Source organism: Brassica rapa, chromosome A05 (genome assembly GCF_000309985.2).
Source record: "Brassica rapa cultivar Chiifu-401-42 chromosome A05, CAAS_Brap_v3.01, whole genome shotgun sequence".
Taxonomy (NCBI): domain Eukaryota; kingdom Viridiplantae; phylum Streptophyta; class Magnoliopsida; order Brassicales; family Brassicaceae; genus Brassica; species Brassica rapa.
This window is the reverse complement of record NC_024799.2, coordinates 25,689,875-25,710,933: the sequence shown is the minus strand read 5'-3', so window position 1 is coordinate 25,710,933 and position 21,059 is coordinate 25,689,875. Positions and strand designations below refer to the sequence as shown.

Genomic DNA, 21,059 nt, shown 5'->3' with positions numbered 1-21,059 from the left:
TCAAAGTCGGATTGTAGAGCTGTGCCGTGCACGCATATAAGAACTTATTAGGTCGGTCAATTGTTAGTTTAAGTTATAAAGATGATTAGATTATGCATTATATTAATCTAGTTTCATTGTCTGGAAGTATGATGTTTTTATGTCTTCATCTTTGCTATATAAACAGTGATATAACACTTGAGAAATTAAAGAGCGAAGACTAAAGAAATGATCAAAACAACTCGAAGTAGAAAGACAATAGCATAAATCTGAAGTGGACAAAATCAAGAAAAATGTATCGATCATACTACAAACGAAGCAGCACTTATAGCAAAGACAAAAAGGTGGACTTGGTAGATTTGATAGTGATCTATTCATCACCGAACATGTCAAAACCACCGTAGTCTTCTTCATCTGATTCCTCAACAACTTCCTTCTTCTCCTCTACCTTGGCAGCTCCAGCTGAAGCGCCACCACCTGCATCAGCAGACACAGCCGCTACAGCAACAGCAAACTTGCTAGGATCCTGCATTAACATCCAACACACAAACAATACAATTAAGCCAAGAACTACTTAACTAATCAATTAATTACAATTAAGTTGATGACTAACCTTCAAGAACTCTTTGACCTTCTCTGCTTGTGGGAAAGTGTACTCAGTGGCGACTGAGATAGCCAATGCGTTCTTGTAGGCATTGATGAACATATGTGGAGCGGCAGCCAGGGTAGGGAAAGAGATAGCTAGCGCCAAGGAAGTGACCATGGAGATACCAGCGGCAAACTTCTGGACAAGGTCATCTTCCGTAAGATCAAGAACCTCTGGGCTGAAGACTGAGCCATTGTCGTAAACAGACTGGACAACAAGACCGTAAGAGAACGGCCTGATGCCAAGCTTGGCTAGAAGGGCAGCCTCGGAAGAACCGACCTTGTCACCTTGCTTGATGAGCTCAACAGGGGTAATGATTTCGACTGTTCCCTTGTTAATCTTAGTTGGGATGTTAAGAACCTACAAAAAATCCCAAAAAACACATTAATCAGCTAATAAACTTCAACAAGGGAAGAAACTATTACAAAAAATGATTAAAACAAACCTGGAAGAAAGATGTCTGAGATGGGTCAAGACCAGTGTTACCAGGTTGGACAACCACATCAATAGGTGCAACCAAACCCACACGAGCAGGAGCACCAACCTGTTCATATTACAAGACAAACCATATAAGAGAGAGTTTAATCTCAACCAAAGTTGATGTAATAAGAACAGAGCTATGGATTAAACTAACCTTGTACTTGGCAACTTCCTCACTTACTTCCTTGAGGTCACCCTTGGTGAAGATCAAACCAACATTTCCCTATACACAAAACACATAACCATCCATATAAAAATCAAAACTTTCACTAAAAAATCTAAACTTTTAATAAAAATCTAAAATTTTGATAGACATTTCCCTGAACACAAACACATAACCCTCCAATAAAAATCAAAGCTTTTAATTAAAAAAACTAAATTTTCAATAAAAATCTAAACTTTTGACAGATATGTGGAATCAAAACGTGAATTTACCTGAAGAAGGGGCATGAGATTGAGGATGCCAGTGTTTCCAGTGTTCTCAGCGTGAATCTTAACAGAACGCTTCATCATAGTGTTCTTCCCCATGAGCACCACTGAGTCTCCACGAAGACCCTTCCTGATGTTCTGGAGCTGAGTCGACCCCACGTTGTCGGCTGCAACGACCAAGATCTGTGTGAACTCGTCGATGAGCTGACATAGCTTCGCGTCGTAAGCGATCTTCTTCTCTGCCTTTGTTGCCTTCACCATTGTTGCTCAAGGGAATGAGACTCGAGTTTTCTCTTTGTCTGCAGCAGAGTGACGGAGAGATAACAGAAAGAAACTAGGGTTTTGGTTTCAGTGTTTTTATACTATGCGAAATGGGTACAGGATAAAATGAATCTAGGGCTTCTTCTTAGTGATCTGAATCTAACGGTTCTTATTAGTTTGCTTACTTACTGATCTGACGGCTCTTATTTACTTTGATAATATTGGGCTTTTTGGGCCCAACTCTGATGGTTCGTATTTGCTTTGCTTATCTGACGGATCTTGTTTATCTTGATAAATTGGGCATTTACCGAAACTGGGCCCAAATGAAAAACACCATGCATTCTGATTTAAGATGATAAAACGGGAGACAGTAGAGTAGAGGTTAATCTGACTTTTCTAAATCCAATATCCCCACCTAAATTAGGTTCTTTGTTAAGTATCAGGTACATAAACCAAAAGCTGTGAAACTGATAATAGTAGTAAAACAATAAAATTCATATCAATCATATATTTTATCCACATACACAACATCTGGACGGACTACAAATTCAACTTTTAACATTTATCGACTACATGACATCAAATCAAATGTGATCAATCAAATCAAACAAATAAAACAAATCCCAGTTAGCTTGAGCCAAACTTTATTTCCCTTTGCCCTGAATAATCTTATTATTACTGTTTTCAAGAAAACCATTTATATTGTTTAACATCTCGGAAGATCAGGAGGTGGTGGTGGCAAGCTGGTCGACTTCGTTGGTCCGTTCTCAACCACAAACACCATCCCTAATCCAAATGGCAAGTGAACATCGATATGACAATGCATAATCCACGCACCTGAACAATGTTTCCAGAACTTAGCTTCATGCATGATGTATCAACATAACATGTATCATATAACATATGGAGTATTCAACTAGACTACTAGAGTAGTCAACTCGAGTGAAACTTTATTATAAACCGGAGTCCGGTTCAAATTAAATTTTGGTACAAAGAGTAGGGTAGAGAGTTTACCTGGGTTATCAGCTCTGAAACGGATCACGGCCCACCCACCAACAGGCACAGCCAAGGTGTTACGGAACTGGGGGTTAACAAGATTGTACTTGCTCCGATCACGGGTCGGGTCATAATTACCGAACCCTTGAGCCAACACGTGGAAGTTAAACCCGTGGAGATGCATGGGGTGACTCTCAGCCGCGAGAAGCGCGTGGTTCTGCAGCACCAAATCCACTGTCGTATTGAATTTCAAGACCTTAGCGCTCGTTGATTTGTGAACGAACAAGAGCCCCGGGCTTGTCTGAGTTATGTTCGGGTCGGTGTAATCGAACTTAACCGGAGGCTGGTCTGGAAAATCAGGCGTGAAAATCCCTTCGACGCCGTGGAAAACCGCTTCCAAGATGGATAGCTTTTTGGGTAAGACGAAGGAGTGGTTGTTCATCGAAGCAGCGAATTTCGAATTCGGACATCCAGCGCAAGCCTCTAGCCCGAGCCCGATGGTTACGAGCATCTCCTCGTCCACGTGGCGAGGCACTGGGACCCAGTGTGGTCCATGGACCAAACTGGTCAGATTAGAGTAGAACCTGTGAGCAGTTGGCGTGTCGAAGAAAGAAGGCAGCTTCGGCATCAACACGCGCTTCGTTTTGTGTGTTTTCGACGCGCCGCTGATGTAGTGGATGACGCCTCTGGTGGTTGTGTTGGGGAATGGCACGCTGGGTGCGCTGGCGTAAGGGTGAGCCGCCATGTAGTAGGAGGAGCCGATGGACTGATCGGCGTGGAGCAGTGCGTCGACTGTTTGACCCGGTGCGATGACGATGACGTCGGTGAGGTAAGGTTTGGTGTAGACTGCGTCGGCTGCGACAACTGTCAGCTTGTGATTGGCTATCTTGAAAAACAGTTGCATGTTCATTGCCGCGTTTATGATGCGGAGTAAATATAACTTTCCTTTTACCACGTCTAGGTTAAACATTCCTGTTTTTTTGTCATTTCAGAAAAATAAATGGTTAGATTGCAAATGATCATTAGATAAATTTTGATTAGTAACCGGCAATAAATTTTTTGTTTCACTAAATAACCATATTAGATAAGAATGTCATAATATTAGACAGTGGTATGGAATTTGTGAAACCAACTTGTTATATTATGTTTATTGCGTAATTCTACGCATACAAAGGTTTAAAAAAAAAAATGCATGCGGTACTATGTAATTAGAGAGAATATTACTAGATTAGTATGCATTTTCATGTTAGCGTTCACTATGCTTTAAAAATAATTATTATAGCATTGTAATCATGTTAATAACATGTAATAAATTGTCCCGTTATTTCACCAGAGGTACGAAAAAAAATTGTGACAGAACATGCATGTAGTCAATATCACACTCAACTTATTTAAACCTCCACTAGCTAATATGATTACTTCTAGTGCATATACTTTATAATTGCTAGCACTCCATCACCAATAACACGTAAAATAAGAAAAAATTAAGGACCCTTCCAAAATAACATGAATGTAAAAAGTGAGATAGTAAATATTTGAATCTATCCGTGCTATAACTTATCATTCGGTTTTTCTTTCAATCAAGTGAATACCAGAAAATGTTTCTCCTTAGATAGTGATTAATTTGGTAATACTTACTGTCTTTGGAACATGGATATAGGTTTCCCGGCAGACCATTGATCGTATAGGCGTCGGAATTGTTTGGAGGAACTCCGGTGGCGATAGCAGCCTCTTCTAACGCGACTACGTCGGTGTTCCACCATTCACCTGTTTGATATTACAATTTGAACTTAATATTAATAATACTAATAATTAAAATTATAGAAGACTTTTGGCTAAGTACTTTAAAATACAAGTCGAAACACGACCAACATCCTTTCGCATTATTCACCAGCTGAACTACTAAAGTTTAGTTTAACTATTTGAATATGTATTTTGATAGCAATTAAATAAAAACAAATTATTTAGTTGAGCGTACCGAATATGATGGGAACTTCTTTGTGGGGTTTGGGAAACGGGTAAGAGTGACCGGGCTTAGGGCGGATGATGATAGCACCGTATACGGTGGCGCGTAAGAAAGACGAATGTGCGTGCCACCACAAGGTACCTTCTTGGCCTGTGATGTTGAACCTGTAAGCGTAGCGATGGCCAGGCTGGATTGGGCATTGCGTTATCATGCTCGGTCCATCCGCCCAAACCGTCAGTCTATGGAATATCCCGTGCCTGCGTGTATGCAAAAATATTACGACATACAGTATTCATATTCAAACATTATGATATATTAATTAATTAGTATGCCAGGATTTGAAGTTTAAGTATTGATGGTCAATTAGACGACAGGAAAAAAATATGGATGGTCAACTTTGTTTTGGTATTATTTTTTGGTATTATGATAACCTAATTAACCAATGCAACCCAGTTAGTTTGATTTTATTTGGATTTATATAGTGTTTTATTTTCTTAGTTTCTAAGAGTCATTATATGGAAATGGAACTGGAAAAGGAGAGTAAAGAAACACCTAAAAGTTTATTTTATTTGAAACTATTTCCAAATTGAAATAATCATGTTTCACGAAACTGAATTAGGCTGATTAACAGTTTCTAAATTAGCTAACAAACTAAACCAAATTTTAATTCAAATTTACTTTGTTTAACTTAGTTGGATATACAAATAAATAAAATCTAAGATAGAGAAACAGGTTGGTTAAAAATCATTATTTTGTGGGTATGCATGTTTTGTTAGTGTCTAGTTCTTCTTGTTTCTTAGCCCTATACCAAAATTGAAATCGTAATCACTGAACAAAAATAATATAAAAAAATTTAGTTGGTTAATTGTGATTTCATAACTTTAAAGTCCATAAGGAAAACCAATAAAAACAAATGTCTCCTCCCTAAGTCTCTATATTTTCTATAACGGCAAAGACAATAGATTATATAGAGTATTATATGGGAAAAGGGGAAACAGCTAATTGAGAAAATATGAAGGCTAGCGTCTAGTAAAGTCAGAAAACCAATACGAAAATACGCATAATTTAAGTAATAGCTAATATAATACGAAGTTTATTATATAGTGTCTATTAATTAAGTGAATACCAATGATTTTGTCAAAAATAAAATAAAAGAACTTAATTGAATGAATACCAATGAATTGTGATGTTGTGAGGGGAATTGTTAATGACGTGTATAACGAGCGAGTCACCCTCCTTGACGCGTACCGTTGGTCCAGGCAGGCTTCCATTAACAACCGTTATCACTTGCCGTTTGCACAGCCGAGAGATGGTTAAGTTTTGTACCTGTCAAAACCCAAGTATCTCTCACGTCGTTAGTTATCACTTGGTCACTAGTTGGTACAAACTCATATTTCACATGCTACGATTCACCTTTAATATAAGTAAAATCACAAGATATGGTAAAAAGCATGAATCAGATTTTCACATATATAAAAGTTCTAATAAGATGCATGCAAAATCTATATTTATATATATTAGAGGAGGAAGAATGTATGGTTACGTTGAAGGTGTGTTCGACAATGGCTGCAGAAGCTATTGATGAAGAGACTACAAAAAGAAGAAGAGCGCAAGCAAGAGAAACCCTAACGCCCTCCATCTCTAGAGACAGAAAGATGAGATGAAGCGAGCTACAAAGAACGAGAAATGTGTTATGGAGATTTTGAAGCAAAGACGAAATTGAGCTTGGTCAATTTATAGAGCGCAAGTGGTAACGACCGAATAAGCAAAACACGTTATGTTAATGGGAATGAACTTTAAAAAATATACTTTTTATACAGAAATACCATAATCTTTTTACTAACAATATATAGCTAGAAAAGTCGTAAGTAAAATTAGTGATACAAACGAATGGCGGTGGTTTAGTGATGCTTGAGTAAAATAAAAACTTAATACGACGAAACTCTGGTTCGATCTCTGTTAGTCATCCGGACTGACTTAAATGGCAAGAATATATAGAGTGCCGTGGGTTTCGTGAGACTAGTCGATTGACCGCGCGGATTACCTACGGTTACCAAAAAAAAGTTAGTGATAAAAGTTATATTATTGATTCTACCAATGAGTTTAAAGATTGCTTGATTTTTTTGTTTTAACTTTAAAGATGGCTTGATGTATATATGTTTACATATTTGTCTACGTGTGTGCATGTGTTTTCCTGTTTTTGTATATTGAACTACTTGTTGCTAGCAACGCTAGGCCTATAGGTAATTTTCAATCTGTTAGTAGAGACGTTGTTGTCTATATTTCTAACAGCTGATTAGTCGGTTTATTATATATTTATAAAGAATAACAAAAGTCATCCAAACTCTTGCTTCTCAAGACAAACAATCTTACATTCTATTGAAATCAATATAATTATATTACAAGTCCAAAATATATAGCTACCTATATATCTAATTTGATACCTAAGTATCAACCATAATTTTAGCGACATATCTCTGATTAATTTGAAATATGCATTTGCAATATATATATCACAAGAAGTACCGATTTTTTAAAATAAAATAGCAATTTTAAAAATACTTAATGATAAAACAGAAACGAAAAAAAAAATTGCCATCCTTTTCTTCTCGTTGTTATTGGTTTCAGATTTTATAACGTAAGTAGTTAAACGATATAATCCAATAATCACATGATTACCAAAATTGATTGCATTCGACAAAATTAAGGAATCATTAACGAATCCGCAATCTGCTTAAGATGATATTTAAATGCAATATCAATACATGCAACCCACTCTCTAGACACAGGCCAATTGACTTTGTCTCAAATTATATGACAGTTCTCTTTTTATCCTAAGGGTATATGTGGTAGGTTCGAGCTTCAGCAGCCAGCGAAAAAAAGATTTAAAAATCGAATATTGTCCCTAGTCTAAAGAGATTATGTGTTTGGACCCAGAATTTTCTAAATTAAAAATAAGAGTTACATAACAGTTGTATTTTGAAATGGTGTAAACTATCGGCTGCTGCCAATTGGTGATTGTTCCCGTAGAGGTGAACATGTCAGCTCATGAGTTTGCTTTAAGTGTGACTAGAAACTGCCATTATCAATCTTATGTTGCTCGCAGTTCATAGTTGGCTCAGATTCTCGGAAGCAGCAGGAGGATGTCTCGTAAGTTGATTGTTTGGAGATAAAATACCACATCGGAAATATAAAAGGGACTTAGGTAATATTTAAGAGACTTGGACCACTCCACTTACAACCAATTGATTTTAAGTTGGAAGTCCAGTAAATTTATCATGTATCAGAGACGGTCCGACACCCTGACTCATTAATCTGGTCCGGATAATGGCCCGATCATCCCACGATAGCCCAAAGAAGGTTCAATTCCTTCAAGATTATTAGAAAAATAAAACGTTGGTACCATCATCTCGAGAGAGGGTGTTGGAGATAAGATCCACATTAGAATTATGAAAGAGCCTTAAGTAATATATAAAAGACTTGAGTCACTACACTTAAAGCCAATTGGTTTTAAGTTGAAAGCCCAGTAAATTTATCATGACTGGATTGTGAAGTATTAGATTCTCCTTTTACTGATGTCTAAGAAGAAGCTCATTTTTTTCTCCCCTGATCCCCTGTTGGATTGGTTTCTTGTGGCATCTACTGATGTCTTTATTGTTTAAGTTTTACTTATTGTCTAAACTCTTCGTTGCCAAGTTGCCATGTCTTTGTACTGGCTTTATTCCAGTCGAATGAACCATTGACAAGAAAAAAATATGTTAGCTTCGAGTTTCAGCAGGTGCGAGAAGAGAACTTAAAAACCCATTATTGTTTCTAGTCCAAAAATTTATGGGTTTCGATCAGTGGCGGAGCTAGAATTCCATCTTATAGGGGTCACAGTTGATTTATTATAGCCAAAAAGGGTCATATCTGAGTTTTGAACTCAAAACATGGGGGTCAAAAGGATAAGTTCTGACCAAATTACCACAGAAAAATCATTGTTTACAAGCCTAAATGTTTAATTTTATACATTTCATATGGGTCATTTGACCCCCCTACTTTCAAGGTGGCTCCGCCACTGGTTTCGATCCATAGTTTTTTAATTAAAAAGTAAGAACTGTATAACAGTTGTATATATATCCTGAAATGGTATGAACTATCGATCAATTTCGTAAAATCATTATTTTATTATGATATTACTTTTTAATATATTTTCTTATCAAAATGAAGAATTGTGGTACGTGCATAAACAAGGTCCATGTTTCCATCAAGTTGAAACTTGGAAGCCTCTTCGTCAACTTGACAATACCTTCAAGAACGTGTTGTATATATTGCGTAGATCATATATCTGCATTCCGTATAATGTTTTGAGTACTCTAATATTTTTCTCGTCAACATCATATATGTATAACATAACCATTTACTTTTACTATGATCTGTTGGTTATATGTATAATAGTGCATGCGACGTATGTCCCCACTTGACCTAGTTGTTCCAGTTAATCATTCTTTTACGATGTCATTATGGGTTGCTCTTTGGAGTGACAGTTTCAATATTTTTTTCAACTGAATTCTTGGTTAATATATCGCAAATGTCATGTACGTTGTATAAGGCAGTTCTTACCATATTTTGATAAACCCATAATTGTCAGGCAAAAGTCGCTCTCTGTCATAGTAATCTGACTGTTTCTTGTAGACTTCAGGCATTGTTCTTTATTAGCTCTCGCCATCTCATATTCGTACGTGGATGGATGGATTATCATTGACTTTTAAGTTTACAAAGCAATCTTCTTCTTTTTTGTAAATGACCCACAAATCAAATTCTTTCGTAAACAGATCAACCGCAATATCTTGATTTTTTTTCTATTGAATTTTCGGTTTTAGACTTTTAGTTGGTCAAGAGAATGCTCGACGAAAGTAATAATCTCACACCGAACATCACTTTCCTCTTGGAACGTTATATAAAAATAAAGGAAAAGAAACAAATACCGGTTATATTTTCCTATAATCTCAAATTGTACACTTCTCAAATTTTATTTTGATGGAAAAGAATGGAAGATGAATGATTTTTTTTTAGCATAAGCATACAATGGATCAATTTAAAGAATTTTTCAAAGATTTAAACCAAACCACAATCTAGGGTAGAGAATTTTTTTTTTTTTTTTGGAACTAGGGTAGGATCAAAGTTCTTTTTCATCAACCATTAAACAATGTTTTTTCTTCAATACAATACAATGCAATGTTTGGAGATTCTATTGATAAAAGGCCTGAATAGGCCCAATTAAACGATGTAGTCCCTGCCAGTGAAATTTCCCGCCATAGCCGTTTTAACTGATTTACCAGAGAGTATAAACAAAAGGTAACAATGTAAATGTACATTTGAAGGGTTAAAGAGTAAATTAACGACCCCAACGAGACCATTTCCCGCTTTACAGTTAACTCGTTTAGTCTGGTAGGTGAGACAGAAGAAGCATATGGACTATGGAGACGTGGTGAATTGAGAAATCTAGTGTTTTCGTTTTCTGTTGTATATGGCGTTGCGTGGTACTGGCTTCCAATTTCCAAGGGTGTGTGCATTAGTTGATTATATGCAAGTTTGGCCTTATATTAGTGTGAACTTTGTTCTCTGGTTCAGTTGGCATTTCATCAGTAACACTTATCAAGCTCTCGTTTGTATTTTTGTTTTTTTTTTGGGTTTATAAAGATGAGAATCAGGTTATCACCACAGCACATGGCATCCATGGAAACAAATGGGCTGTAATCTCTAAGCTCCTCCTAGGAAGAGCAGATAATACTTATATCAAGAACCACAATCTGACGACAAATATAGGGACGAAAAACTTAGTCCTGGAAGATTTTGTAATTGACAGAATGTTTTTTTTGTTTGGATCAGGCTCTGGTACCATGTTAAGTTAGATAGACTTCCAATCCAAAACCAGTCAGGTAAGAAGTGGATTGACCGATCTTATATATTATTTAGTATTTCTTCCAACTACCGATGTGGAAGATTTTGTCTCTAATAACTTATCTTTAGGTGATGGTGGCTATGTAACTACTCCGCTTGTATCGTCTGAATAACAGTGCCCAGACAAAACAAACGGAGAAGGCATGTCTAGGCCAGAAGGCAACAATGATCCTCCTTTTCCGCCCCTTAGCACAGCTCAGTTCTTCTAATGCTTACAGTCACATGGAAAGGTCTTCCTATCTACATATATACAAGACCAAAATAAGTTCCAATCATGTAAACAAGACGCAGCAATGCTAAGATTGCTTGAAGGAGCTTACAACGAACGGTTTGTTCCTCTGCAATGCAGCAACAACGGAAATTTTCAGAAAACTCATTGTTGGGTCCAGAGTTTGTGGACTACTTAGACCCACCAACGTTTCCGAGTTATGAACTTGCTGCTATAGCAACGGATATAAGCAGCGTCGCTTAGTTGAGAATAGGTTTAGAGAAAGCAGCAGTGTGAGGTCGATGGAAGAACAACTCTTCGGTTAAGGCCTCATGGCTCAAGAGGACGTCAAGATCATTATCTTGTATCTGAACAAGGAAAGAGCATAACCAATGTCCTGTCGACATAAAAGTCAACGAACGGATAAAGAGCTACTGAGATTTTTCTTCTTCAGATTTCTTTATTTGTATTGTTTCATCTCTTGATCCCAGAGAGTTTGAGGTTTACTTGTAATCGAAGTTATGATGTAGTTGCGTAGAAATAGGTTTGATAGTTACGAAATCGAGTCTTTTCAACTTCTATGTGACTTGTATGGCGTCTGCGTTTACCATATCATGATGGTTGTTTCACCATGGAGAAAGAAAAAAAAAATCCACAATCCATTTAGATCAGGTTTTAGCACACAAATTTGAAGGTAACATCAAGATTCTCTCAAACATAGGCAAAGAAGCAAACAATTATATATGCTTTGCGTGTATTGACATCTCTAAATACGTGTGGAGAGGAAAAAGAAGCTGTACAATTCTTGGTTTTGTTGTTGTTGTAACTCTAAACAGCTTCGAGAGCAGAGCCCTGTTGTAGTGCTTCTTTAGCTTTAGCTTCCATCCCAAGCTTTAAGAGACAAGCCGCTTGTAAGTAGAGAGCGGTTGAACACTCTGGCGACACAACCTGAGCTTGCATCGCGTCGCTTAGAGCCTCACTGAACATATCGCTCATTAGGTAACATAGACACCGTCTGATTAATACTGTTGGTGATACCACTGGTGCTCCGCTCATGAACTGTTTCATAATAGAATTTCAATCTTTACAAATATTATATATTTTAGTGTGGGAGAAATATGGTTTCTTGTTGATTCATACTCACTCAGGTTCTTTTTAATTGTTGTTTTAAGTTTATACATACAGATTAAGTAAACATTTATTTTTGCATATTTCTAAAATAAAAACATCACTACCTACACATCTAATTATATTTTAACCAATTGAAAAATAAACCGAAGAATATTGTTGATAAATTTTGCATTAGAATTTTTTAAAACCACACTTATTTTAAAACAAAAATTTTACTCTACAAACAATTAAACTGAAACGGGTGGAGTATATGATACCTCTGTGTAGAATTCAATACCAGTCTCAAAATCCTTAGCACGAAATGCAGCATCTCCATGCTTTTTGTAATCATTATTCTCTTGCAGATCACCCGTCCACATTTGGAATGAGAACTGCATTGACATCCTCAGAATGAGGTATTGAGTGGTATCTAAGAGATTATGTTTCTCACAAACATATATATATACCTCATTTGTGACTGACACATCGTCCTCTCCATATCCAAGTTTTTCGAGAAGTTCGTGTATGCCACTTAGATCCACTCTTGAGCATGCTTCTCCAAGAGGGGTCAAGCGCAATGGCTGATTTGTTGCAGGTTTAGTGTATGATGGATCCTGTCATTATTAAGCCCCATGAATGAAAAAAAAAAGCTTATTAACCTTGGAAGAATTAATGTGGCCTCATGACTTACATGGATGTTTTCTTCTTTGAGTTTTGGCCATAACTCAGCTCGTTTCTCAAGTCTTGAAAGAGCAGACATAAGAAACTTAATGCTTGGTCTCTCATCTGGTTCACGCCGAAAACAGCGGGATGCAAGGTGGATTAGTTCTGCCCTGTCTTCATCAGAGAACTGGCCGTCTAGAGCAGAATCCATTAGCACCAAGTAGTTTTTGCCACGGAACAGATCAAGTGCCTGGAGTGACATAGATAAGAAACTGCTCAAGTTACATATATGATGCCTCAGAGCAATCTCAATAGGGAGTTCTCAACACGATTCTCAAAATATATATATATATATATATATATATATATATATATATTAGTATTTAATTGTATGTATCTCAAAATTACGGAAAATCAAACCAAAAGTATCTCAAAGGAGAAACTTTGGGTTGGGTTTCACTTCTAAAGATTGACACCTTGAGTGACAAACATAGATATTAGTTGTCTACTGTGTGAGGAGAGAGTTACATGATTTGGTGGAATATGCTTGCCACTCATAAGATCCAGTAACAAGGTCCCAAAGCTGAATATGCTACTCTCCGGTACCAGAGTACCTAGACGCAAATATTCAGGAGGAGCAAATACCAAGTTTGTACTGTAGCTCTTCCCCTCTCTGATACACTTCATGAGACCGAAACATGACAGCCTAGGGTTACCAACCTGTCCCACAACTTGAAAGGTGAATAATTATGAAGATGGTTACAGTTATCATACCCAGAGAGATAAAAAAAAATTCTTAACCTTATCGAACAATATTCTGTAGGTGTTGAGATCATGGTACAAATCTAGTCCCATATCATTACAATACTCCAAGGCTTTCGCTGTATGTAACGCAACCTTCAACCTCATTTTCCATTTCATTGGTCGTTTCTCCCCTGCCAAAATACATTTTACAGTCAAACAACTTTGTTAGACACAAAACCAAACTCTGATGGTAAACTTAATGCCAAAGGAGATCAAGAACTGTAATAAAAGAAGTTGACTCTCTCTTACAGTGGAATAGATGCTTTGCAAGTGTTCCATTGGGCATGTAATCAGCAACGAGAAGCCTCTCTTGACCCTCTGAGCAACACCCTATCAAACTGACCATATCCTCACTCCTACATTTTCCCACTTCTTGTGCTTCTTCCTGAAAAAAAAAAAACACAAAGCCATATTCAAGAATGTTTCCATGTGCAACAGAACAGAATCTTGAACATCACCACATTCAAAACATCTCAACCAATCAGGGCCGGGCACAACCCTATGAAACATTGTCTTGGCCCCCAAAAAATATTGGAGGTCTTTTACATAGCCCTCAAATCATGAAATTTTTTTTTTTATTTCCCCAAAATCTTAGATCCTACCTTGCAACTAATAAAGTCAAATAAAATGAGCAAGCACCGGATAAATAGAGGACCAGTGAAACAGAAGTCATAAAGAATTAATCAAACAGAGAATAATCAGTAAATAAGGACGCACGACGAACTCGGAAGCGTCAGGCCATGAAAGCTTCTGAAACCGCTTTACGGCGATCTTTTTTCCATCGTCAAGCGTCCCTTCGTAGACGATGTTAGGAACCTTCTCGTTGTGTTCCGACACGATGTTGTCGGCGGAGAATCCGTCAGTAGCGACATTCAACTCTTCCAAAGTGAATTCCCGGAATCTCGGACAAGAGCTTCCCTCGCGGTCTTTGTTACTATTATCTGCAGGACAAAACGACTAAGGTTAGGTTTTCGATCATAGTGTTCTTCAGGATTCAACGCATAAAGAGAAAATACCAAGTTCGTCGACGACGGTGGATTTAACCGAGGGAGATGGCGAACGACGCCAAGGTTTGAAGCAAATGCAACGCATCGCCGGCACTGGAGAAACACCAAAACTTTGAAGCGCTCTTGGTAAACTTCCCGCTTCCTGTAAAAATGATATAATTCAAAAAGAAAGAACACTAATATTTTGTAGCGAACATTTACTATTTTTATATCATAATTAAATAGTATAAAACATGCAGGCTTCTGAAAAAATCAACGTAGATATATATTATTTTAAATACGATTAATGTCAACAGGATCATCTTGTTATATTGTAAAGATTTTAGTTTTGCGTGTTCCATTCGATTTCTTCATTTGAGCATGAAACAATACAGAATTTTAATTTGGAAAAGCATAAAATATATTTGTTTGGGTTTGTCTTCATTTTTAAGCCTGTCTTATTTTCAATGGATCATATTGCATCTTATATATAACGGTTATTTTTTAAATGTAAGTACTGTACTTTTCATAAACATATCGTTTTCTCTCATGAACTGGCAAAAAAACAAAAAAAAACATGGTGTTTATAGTGGGACGCTCGTTTTGGTGAATTATACTAAAAAAAGATACACATACATAAAGAAATCATACACTTGTTAACACACATGGATCTAGCCTCTTTTTTTGTTTTGTTAAGAAAGTCTCACAAACACTATGAGCTGACTTACAACTTTGAAATTCCATAACAGTTATTTTTCTTTTGTATTTCTCATACACATATTTTCCAAAAATACAAACATGATTCATTCATATGATACATTTTCTTCATGCATTCATTTATTGGTTTCTGCTATTCCTATATTCCAAAGTCATTGCAAAGTGGTTAGGCTTAAAAATCTCTAAGTATGACTTTCATCCCCATAAGATGTATATTAAGTCTAATTATTCTATTATCATACGATGACCAACATGCATATGCTTAGCCACGAACATATGGATGATCCAAAACGGCAAAAATCATACATATTACATGCGTCACACTAATGCTTACATAAACCCTGAATCTGATCATGTGAATCGAAACTATAAATCCCGTGAAAATTAAACATCGAAAAAAAACAAGATAAATAAAAATCGACTAAGATAGATTTTCCAAACAATTATGATTCACAGTGTAGTATCAATTATGGTCATTGTCAGATCAAACAACCTTTTGAATTATGTCATGTTTGGTGAGAGAATTAATACTGATTAGGTCTTATACAAAGATAAAACCCTAGAGGAGATTCAGACCATAGTTGAAAGTCAACCCGGATGGGACTGTTAATAAGCGTCTTCTTGAAGATGTAACTTGACAAATAAAGTTCTCCAGAGGGATAGTTTTATTATAGTTCCAAAGCTTTTTTGATCTTTTCAAATCAGGTGTAGACATTGAACAATGAAAAAAAGAAAAACACTTTTATTCAAACCAAGACTTCATGAATCTTGGCTAATCACAAACTAAAACAGAATTAAAACAGAAGAGATCGATCGAAACAATTGAGATTAAATCAAATCCTCAAGAAGATATAGATCAAAGCTCATCCCTCTTGATCGTAGAGGGACGAACACCTTGGCTCAAGAAGTCTCTGTAATACTTGCCCGATTCTTTCTCAATACGTGTAAGGTTATTTTTGAAATCAATGTAATAGAGTCCGAATCTGCTCTTGTAACCTTCATTCCACTCGAAGTTGTCCAACAATGACCATATAAAGTATCCTGTAACATTTACTTTGTCGATGCTGCATATTTTACATAGAATGTTCTTATTAGATTACTTGATATAAAAATGGTTACTCTTATCATATAAGCAAACTAAATAGGACATACCAAATAGCTTCATTCATACTCAAAAGATGCCTCTGAAGATAATATTTTCTGTTGTGATCAGCAATACCAACTGCAACTGAATCGGTTTCCCCAAGGTCTTCTCCATATCCTAAAAATATAAATCAATTTAATACTCGTTTTCTGAAACCAAATGAAGATAAAAAGAGAGCTAAGAATGAGGATATGACAGAATGTTATTTACCATTTTCCATGATCATAATTTCAGGGTTTGCATATTTATCCTTGATGTACTTCAAAAGACTTCTAAATCCTCTCGCGTACACGGGTAGCTTACCGGTGGAAGGCTGAAAATACAACAAAGGTGAAAGTATTACATTATAGAGACAAATACAAGATTTATCCAACTTTTAGTTTTAGTTATTAATTAAAATCCGTACCGTGCTACCAATGGTGAATTTGTCTGCATTCTTAGCTGAAAAGAACATTTTTTATCAGTACCAAATACAAACCTGTTCGTTTGATTTGTTGCCATCGCAATTTCAAGTCAAGGAGATAAATAAAAAAATAAAAACTTACGTTCCCATGAAATAAGAGAATCTTGCTTCCATCTTGGTTTAGAATGATCTGGATTCTCGACATGGTTCGCAAACGTGGACGTGTAGTAGTTGAGGCCTACGAAGTGGGCAGAGTTTTTCAGTTTTGCTTTCTGTGCAGCAGTAAATTGGGGCAATCTGTGTCCAACAATATCTTTCATGATCTGTGGATAGTCCCCATACATAGTAGTATCCAAATGCCTATAAGAGATTATCAATCAAGAAATAATAAAATTTCATTAAATAAAAAAATAAAATAATATATATTAGCACCCATTATTTACAATGCCATCAACTGCCTTACCATCCCAACATAAAGTCAAGTGCACGGCCTATGGATGCACCATCTTGTGAATCCTGAAAGTCATGTGGTTCGAACCAAGCTGGACTGTGTGCGATTCCGACCTTTCCACCTTTACACTGTCGCCATAATAGAAAAAGAAAATAGTTTATATCTTAAAGACAACGATGGTAAAACAAGTTTGAAATTAATCCCTACAATGTATATTCATAATTAAATTACCTTTTCACATTGTGTGAAAGCTTCAAAGGCTTCTGCGTGAGCGTTAAGAAGGTTATGACTGACTAGGTAAACCTCGTATCCGGATCGTCCCCCTTTGCACGTAGGATCTACGTAGTCAGAACAACGTCCTGGTGCCTTCTTGCCTACGTCATAACCAGCGTGAGCGAAAACCCATGGCTCGTTGAAAGTGATCCAATGTTTCACTTTATCACCATATTCTTGGAAAACAAAATCAGCATACTCCCGGAAGTCTTTCCTGCATATTTTTTAATATTGAGCTATTTAGTTTAACACGTTACTGGTTTCCACAATATATATTATTAATATTCGCTGTACAAAAAGACAACTTACACAATCCTCTCACTTAAAAAGCCGCCATATTCGTCTTCTAAATCTTGTGGAGTGTCCCAGTGAAAAACAGTCACAAACGGAACTATACCTATATTACATAAAAATATATATATATTTGTTAAAGAGAATAAGAAGGTACGTAACTAATTTCATCAATTTAAGGATATGTTCTGAAAAAATAAATAAACCATTTCTTAGGAGCTCATCGATGACGTCGTGGTAGAACTTCACACCAGCTTGACTCACACCTTTCTCCTTTCTTCCATCTGATTAAACATTGTTTTGTTTCATTAATATTTTCTAACAATCATATTATAATGCAAACCAAATTCGATAATTAGGACTCAATTAAATTAGTGGTTGGAAGCACATATACTCACGAGGAAATATTCTTGTCCACGCGATAGAGAGTCTGAATGCATCGGTGTTTAGGTTCTTCATTAGCTGAATATCTTCCTGCGTACATTCGTTTTGAAGAGATACAAATTTTCAACATCTATTATTACAGCAATGATGTACTAACCAATTGAATAAGACTTACTAGATAGACTTTGTATATAATTTCTTTTAAGTTTACAAATGTATACCTTATAACGATGGAAGAAATCAACGGCCACATCGCCATTATCGTTTTTGCATTTCTCTGTAATTTAAAATTAAAGACTATTCAGATCAATACTTAAAGTACAGACGAGATAAGAAAATGAATTGAAGAAGCACTAACCTGGATATCTCTTACAGTAGATATCCCATAAGGCCGGTCCACGACATGTTTCATTCACTGCACCTTCAACCTATCCAATGACATTGCGAAGAGTAGATGGGTTGAGAAAATGATACATAAGAGTATGGGATGTACATTTTCCCATTAATTATATGTAAGCAGTATGATACAACCCAAATATTAATTGATACCTTGTAAGAATATGCCGAAAAACTATTAAACAATACAAGGTGAACCCAATTATCTTCAGGTAGGTGATAGTGTTATATATATATACTAAACTTATCAATTTTTATTTAACTGAATGTTGTTTCAAATAGTCTGGTACATGAAACACCATTCTTCACATAAAGTACATAGTGTATTGTGCTGCGTAATATTGTATTATATTCTACAAATTTTGTAAAACAAAGTTTTATAACTTTTTGACAGTGAGAAATGCTGATCTACATTTACTATATGAATTATAACATATTATTAAGGTGTAAATGCTATTAGGGATAAATGTCCCACATCGGATATTGGAAGGGATCCTTAACAATATATAAGATGGATGGGTCACTCCACTTAGCACCAATTGGTTTTAGGTTGGAAGTCCATCTAGCTTAACATGGTATCAGAGCCCGATCCACACAGTCCAATCCGATCCATTATCGATCCAGCCCAAAGTCGGCCCATCGATCCTTGCCCGAACATTCCGAGATTGACGCCTAAAGAGTCATCATCTCGAGGGGGCGTATTAGGGATAAATGTCCCACATCGGATATTGGAAGGGATCCTTAGCAATATATAAGATGGATGGGTCACTCCACTTAGCACCAATTGGTTTTAGGTTGGAAGCCCATCTAGCTTAACAAATGCTTTATGGAAAACATATTTTGTAAATGATAACTTATGAACATGTTAAGAAATGTTCATGGAAACCTATACTGCACCTGATATGCTGCAGTAGCCGTGCCAAATAAGAAACCTTCAGGGAAACTTGCCCGGCTAAGTTTGGTCGATGGAGGGCAAACAGGCCCATCAGCTGTTGCCGTAGAGACGACGATTGTTAGGAGCATAAGCAGCCCCATGAGAGGAAACTTTTGCAAAGCCATTTTTTGTTGTAGTTGATTTTTCTTCAAGAAAAGAAGTTTAGGATGGTTCCTTTACACAGAAGTGGGATTCCTTATATAGTATTTTTAACTCACTGATTGATCTCTCATTTTATATTTTTAATTAATATGCCATTCATGCCTCGTTTTAATCATGTTTTGTACTTTATATAGATTCAGATCGAGTTTTGATTAAATCTGAATTGATAAACGGACGTGATCGACATGATCTCCTATCGTGTGCAGGGGCGAAGCCAGGTTACCCACTATGGAGGCCTGTGCACCCATAATATTTATTTATAATGTAATATTCATATAGAAAAACATAAAAATTTAGTTAGAGCAGGTGGAAAAGTGGTGTTGTGCACCCATACCAAACCCGAGTTCGAAACCACTTTGTGACTTTTTACATGTTGTAATCAATAGTGCACCCACTTAATTAATAACCTGGATTCGCCCCTGATCGTGTGTGTTTTTAAACTACTGTTGTTTAGTAAAAGTAATTGTTTATCGGCGACTAATCAACCTGTACTCAACCGCATCTTCACACTCATATTCCAAGCTTCAGTTTGTGCGATCTGAAGATAAAGAAATACAAGAATGCATCGATTTACTGGAATATTTTTTACATGCCATTAAGGCATATCGTTAATCATCTTTTTATACTATATAGATCCAGATCGATTTTTTGATTAAATCTTATATCATAAGTGGATGTGATTGACATGGTCCTAACGTGTGTGTGTTAAACTACTGCTTTTTAGTAAAAGTAATTATTTATGGGCATCTTCATATTTTATGCGATTTGGTGATAGATAATGCAAGAATGCATCGATCCCTTGGAACCCAAACAAGCCACAGTTACCATTCAAAACATTGTGAAGCTCATATTCTCCTCACCACTGACCACACTTCGTATATTCATGGTTTAGTCTCGATATTCTATTTAGTTACTCCTCATCAATTTCTCACTAATTTTTGTTTATATTGGATAAAAACATTTAGATTATCATTTAAGTAGGATGGTTCATTGCACGATCTATCTCGCTGGTGTTATTGTTTATTTGTTAATTATTTTCCTTTATTTTTATGTAGAGGATGATTCATCCCATGATCTATATCGCTGTATTATTAACTTACTTTTATTTGAACATTTACACCAAGAATAATTTTTTTTTTTGAACATATAATATCGTGCGTGTCTAACGTGCAATATCTTTTAACATGTGACTATGAAGAATTCGTTGTGTAAAATATATGATCAGTCCAAATTATGGAAACCCGGCCGAGTCTCATGTTCCAGGCAAAGTAGGTTACGTAACGTGTATGAAATTTGTGAAGACTTTAACATTTACACCAAAAAAAAAAAAAAATTGTGAAGACAAAAAAGACTATTGTATTGTTCAAAAAACAAAAAGACTATCGTAGTTACGGAGAGCTCAGTTTTCGTTGAATGTGTTTGGACGGATCGAT

The 21,059-nt window shown here is 36.2% G+C and overlaps 3 protein-coding genes and 2 pseudogenes across 3 annotated transcripts; 1 reads left to right on the top strand and 4 right to left on the bottom strand.

Moving 5' to 3' along the window:
• Window positions 1–182: 182 nt before the first annotated feature.
• On the bottom strand, window positions 183–1,883 carry LOC103870557 (60S acidic ribosomal protein P0-2). Its single transcript, XM_009148694.3, has 5 exons — window positions 1,541–1,883; window positions 1,260–1,328; window positions 1,071–1,169; window positions 593–985; window positions 183–505 (listed from the first exon to the last, which is right to left on the bottom strand). The coding sequence occupies exons 1-5, from the start codon at window positions 1,793–1,795 to the stop codon at window positions 350–352; spliced, it is 972 nt and encodes a 323-aa protein (XP_009146942.1). The 5' UTR covers window positions 1,796–1,883; the 3' UTR covers window positions 183–349.
• Window positions 1,884–2,269: 386 nt separating this feature from the next.
• LOC103870556 (laccase-7) lies at window positions 2,270–6,731 on the bottom strand. Its single transcript, XM_009148693.3, has 6 exons — window positions 6,301–6,731; window positions 5,932–6,083; window positions 4,770–5,014; window positions 4,430–4,558; window positions 2,810–3,763; window positions 2,270–2,632 (listed from the first exon to the last, which is right to left on the bottom strand). The coding sequence occupies exons 1-6, from the start codon at window positions 6,394–6,396 to the stop codon at window positions 2,502–2,504; spliced, it is 1,707 nt and encodes a 568-aa protein (XP_009146941.1). The 5' UTR covers window positions 6,397–6,731; the 3' UTR covers window positions 2,270–2,501.
• Window positions 6,732–9,500: 2,769 nt separating this feature from the next.
• Window positions 9,501–14,550, bottom strand: LOC103870555 (annotated as a pseudogene).
• On the top strand, window positions 10,440–11,455 carry LOC103870765 (annotated as a pseudogene).
• A 251-nt stretch (window positions 14,551–14,801) lies between the features above and the next one.
• Window positions 14,802–19,890, bottom strand: LOC103870764 (beta-glucosidase 23). Its single transcript, XM_033292028.1, has 13 exons — window positions 19,428–19,890; window positions 18,493–18,562; window positions 18,356–18,411; window positions 18,149–18,224; window positions 17,957–18,034; window positions 17,769–17,856; window positions 17,418–17,673; window positions 17,199–17,314; window positions 16,878–17,095; window positions 16,739–16,773; window positions 16,543–16,645; window positions 16,341–16,449; window positions 14,802–16,252 (listed from the first exon to the last, which is right to left on the bottom strand). Exons 1-13 carry the CDS (start codon window positions 19,587–19,589, stop codon window positions 16,045–16,047), a joined length of 1,575 nt encoding a protein of 524 aa, XP_033147919.1. The 5' UTR covers window positions 19,590–19,890; the 3' UTR covers window positions 14,802–16,044.
• Window positions 19,891–21,059: the final 1,169 nt, after the last annotated feature.

Bases quoted from the DNA above. Each gene is read 5' to 3' on its own strand.
- LOC103870557 (XM_009148694.3), bottom strand. From the start codon at position 1,795: ATGGTGAAGGCAACAAAGGCAGAGAAGAAGATCGCTTACGACGCGAAG. The intron at 1,170-1,259 runs GTTAGTTTAATC...TAATATGAACAG, and splicing joins AGGAAGTTGCCAAGTACAAG to GTTGGTGCTCCTGCTCGTGT. The intron at 506-592 runs GTTAGTCATCAA...ATGTTAATGCAG, and splicing joins AGGTCAAAGAGTTCTTGAAG to GATCCTAGCAAGTTTGCTGT.
- LOC103870764 (XM_033292028.1), bottom strand. From the start codon at position 19,589: ATGGCTTTGCAAAAGTTTCCTCTCATGGGGCTGCTTATGCTCCTAACA. The intron at 18,412-18,492 runs GTTAGTGCTTCT...TTTAAATTACAG, and splicing joins CTACTGTAAGAGATATCCAG to AGAAATGCAAAAACGATAAT. The intron at 17,857-17,956 runs GTTTATTTATTT...TATGTAATATAG, and splicing joins CGATGAGCTCCTAAGAAATG to GTATAGTTCCGTTTGTGACT.
- LOC103870556 (XM_009148693.3), bottom strand. From the start codon at position 6,396: ATGGAGGGCGTTAGGGTTTCTCTTGCTTGCGCTCTTCTTCTTTTTGTA. The intron at 6,084-6,300 runs GTAACCATACAT...GGGTTTTGACAG, and splicing joins TTGTCGAACACACCTTCAAC to GTACAAAACTTAACCATCTC. The intron at 2,633-2,809 runs GTAAACTCTCTA...AACATTGTTCAG, and splicing joins TTTCAGAGCTGATAACCCAG to GTGCGTGGATTATGCATTGT.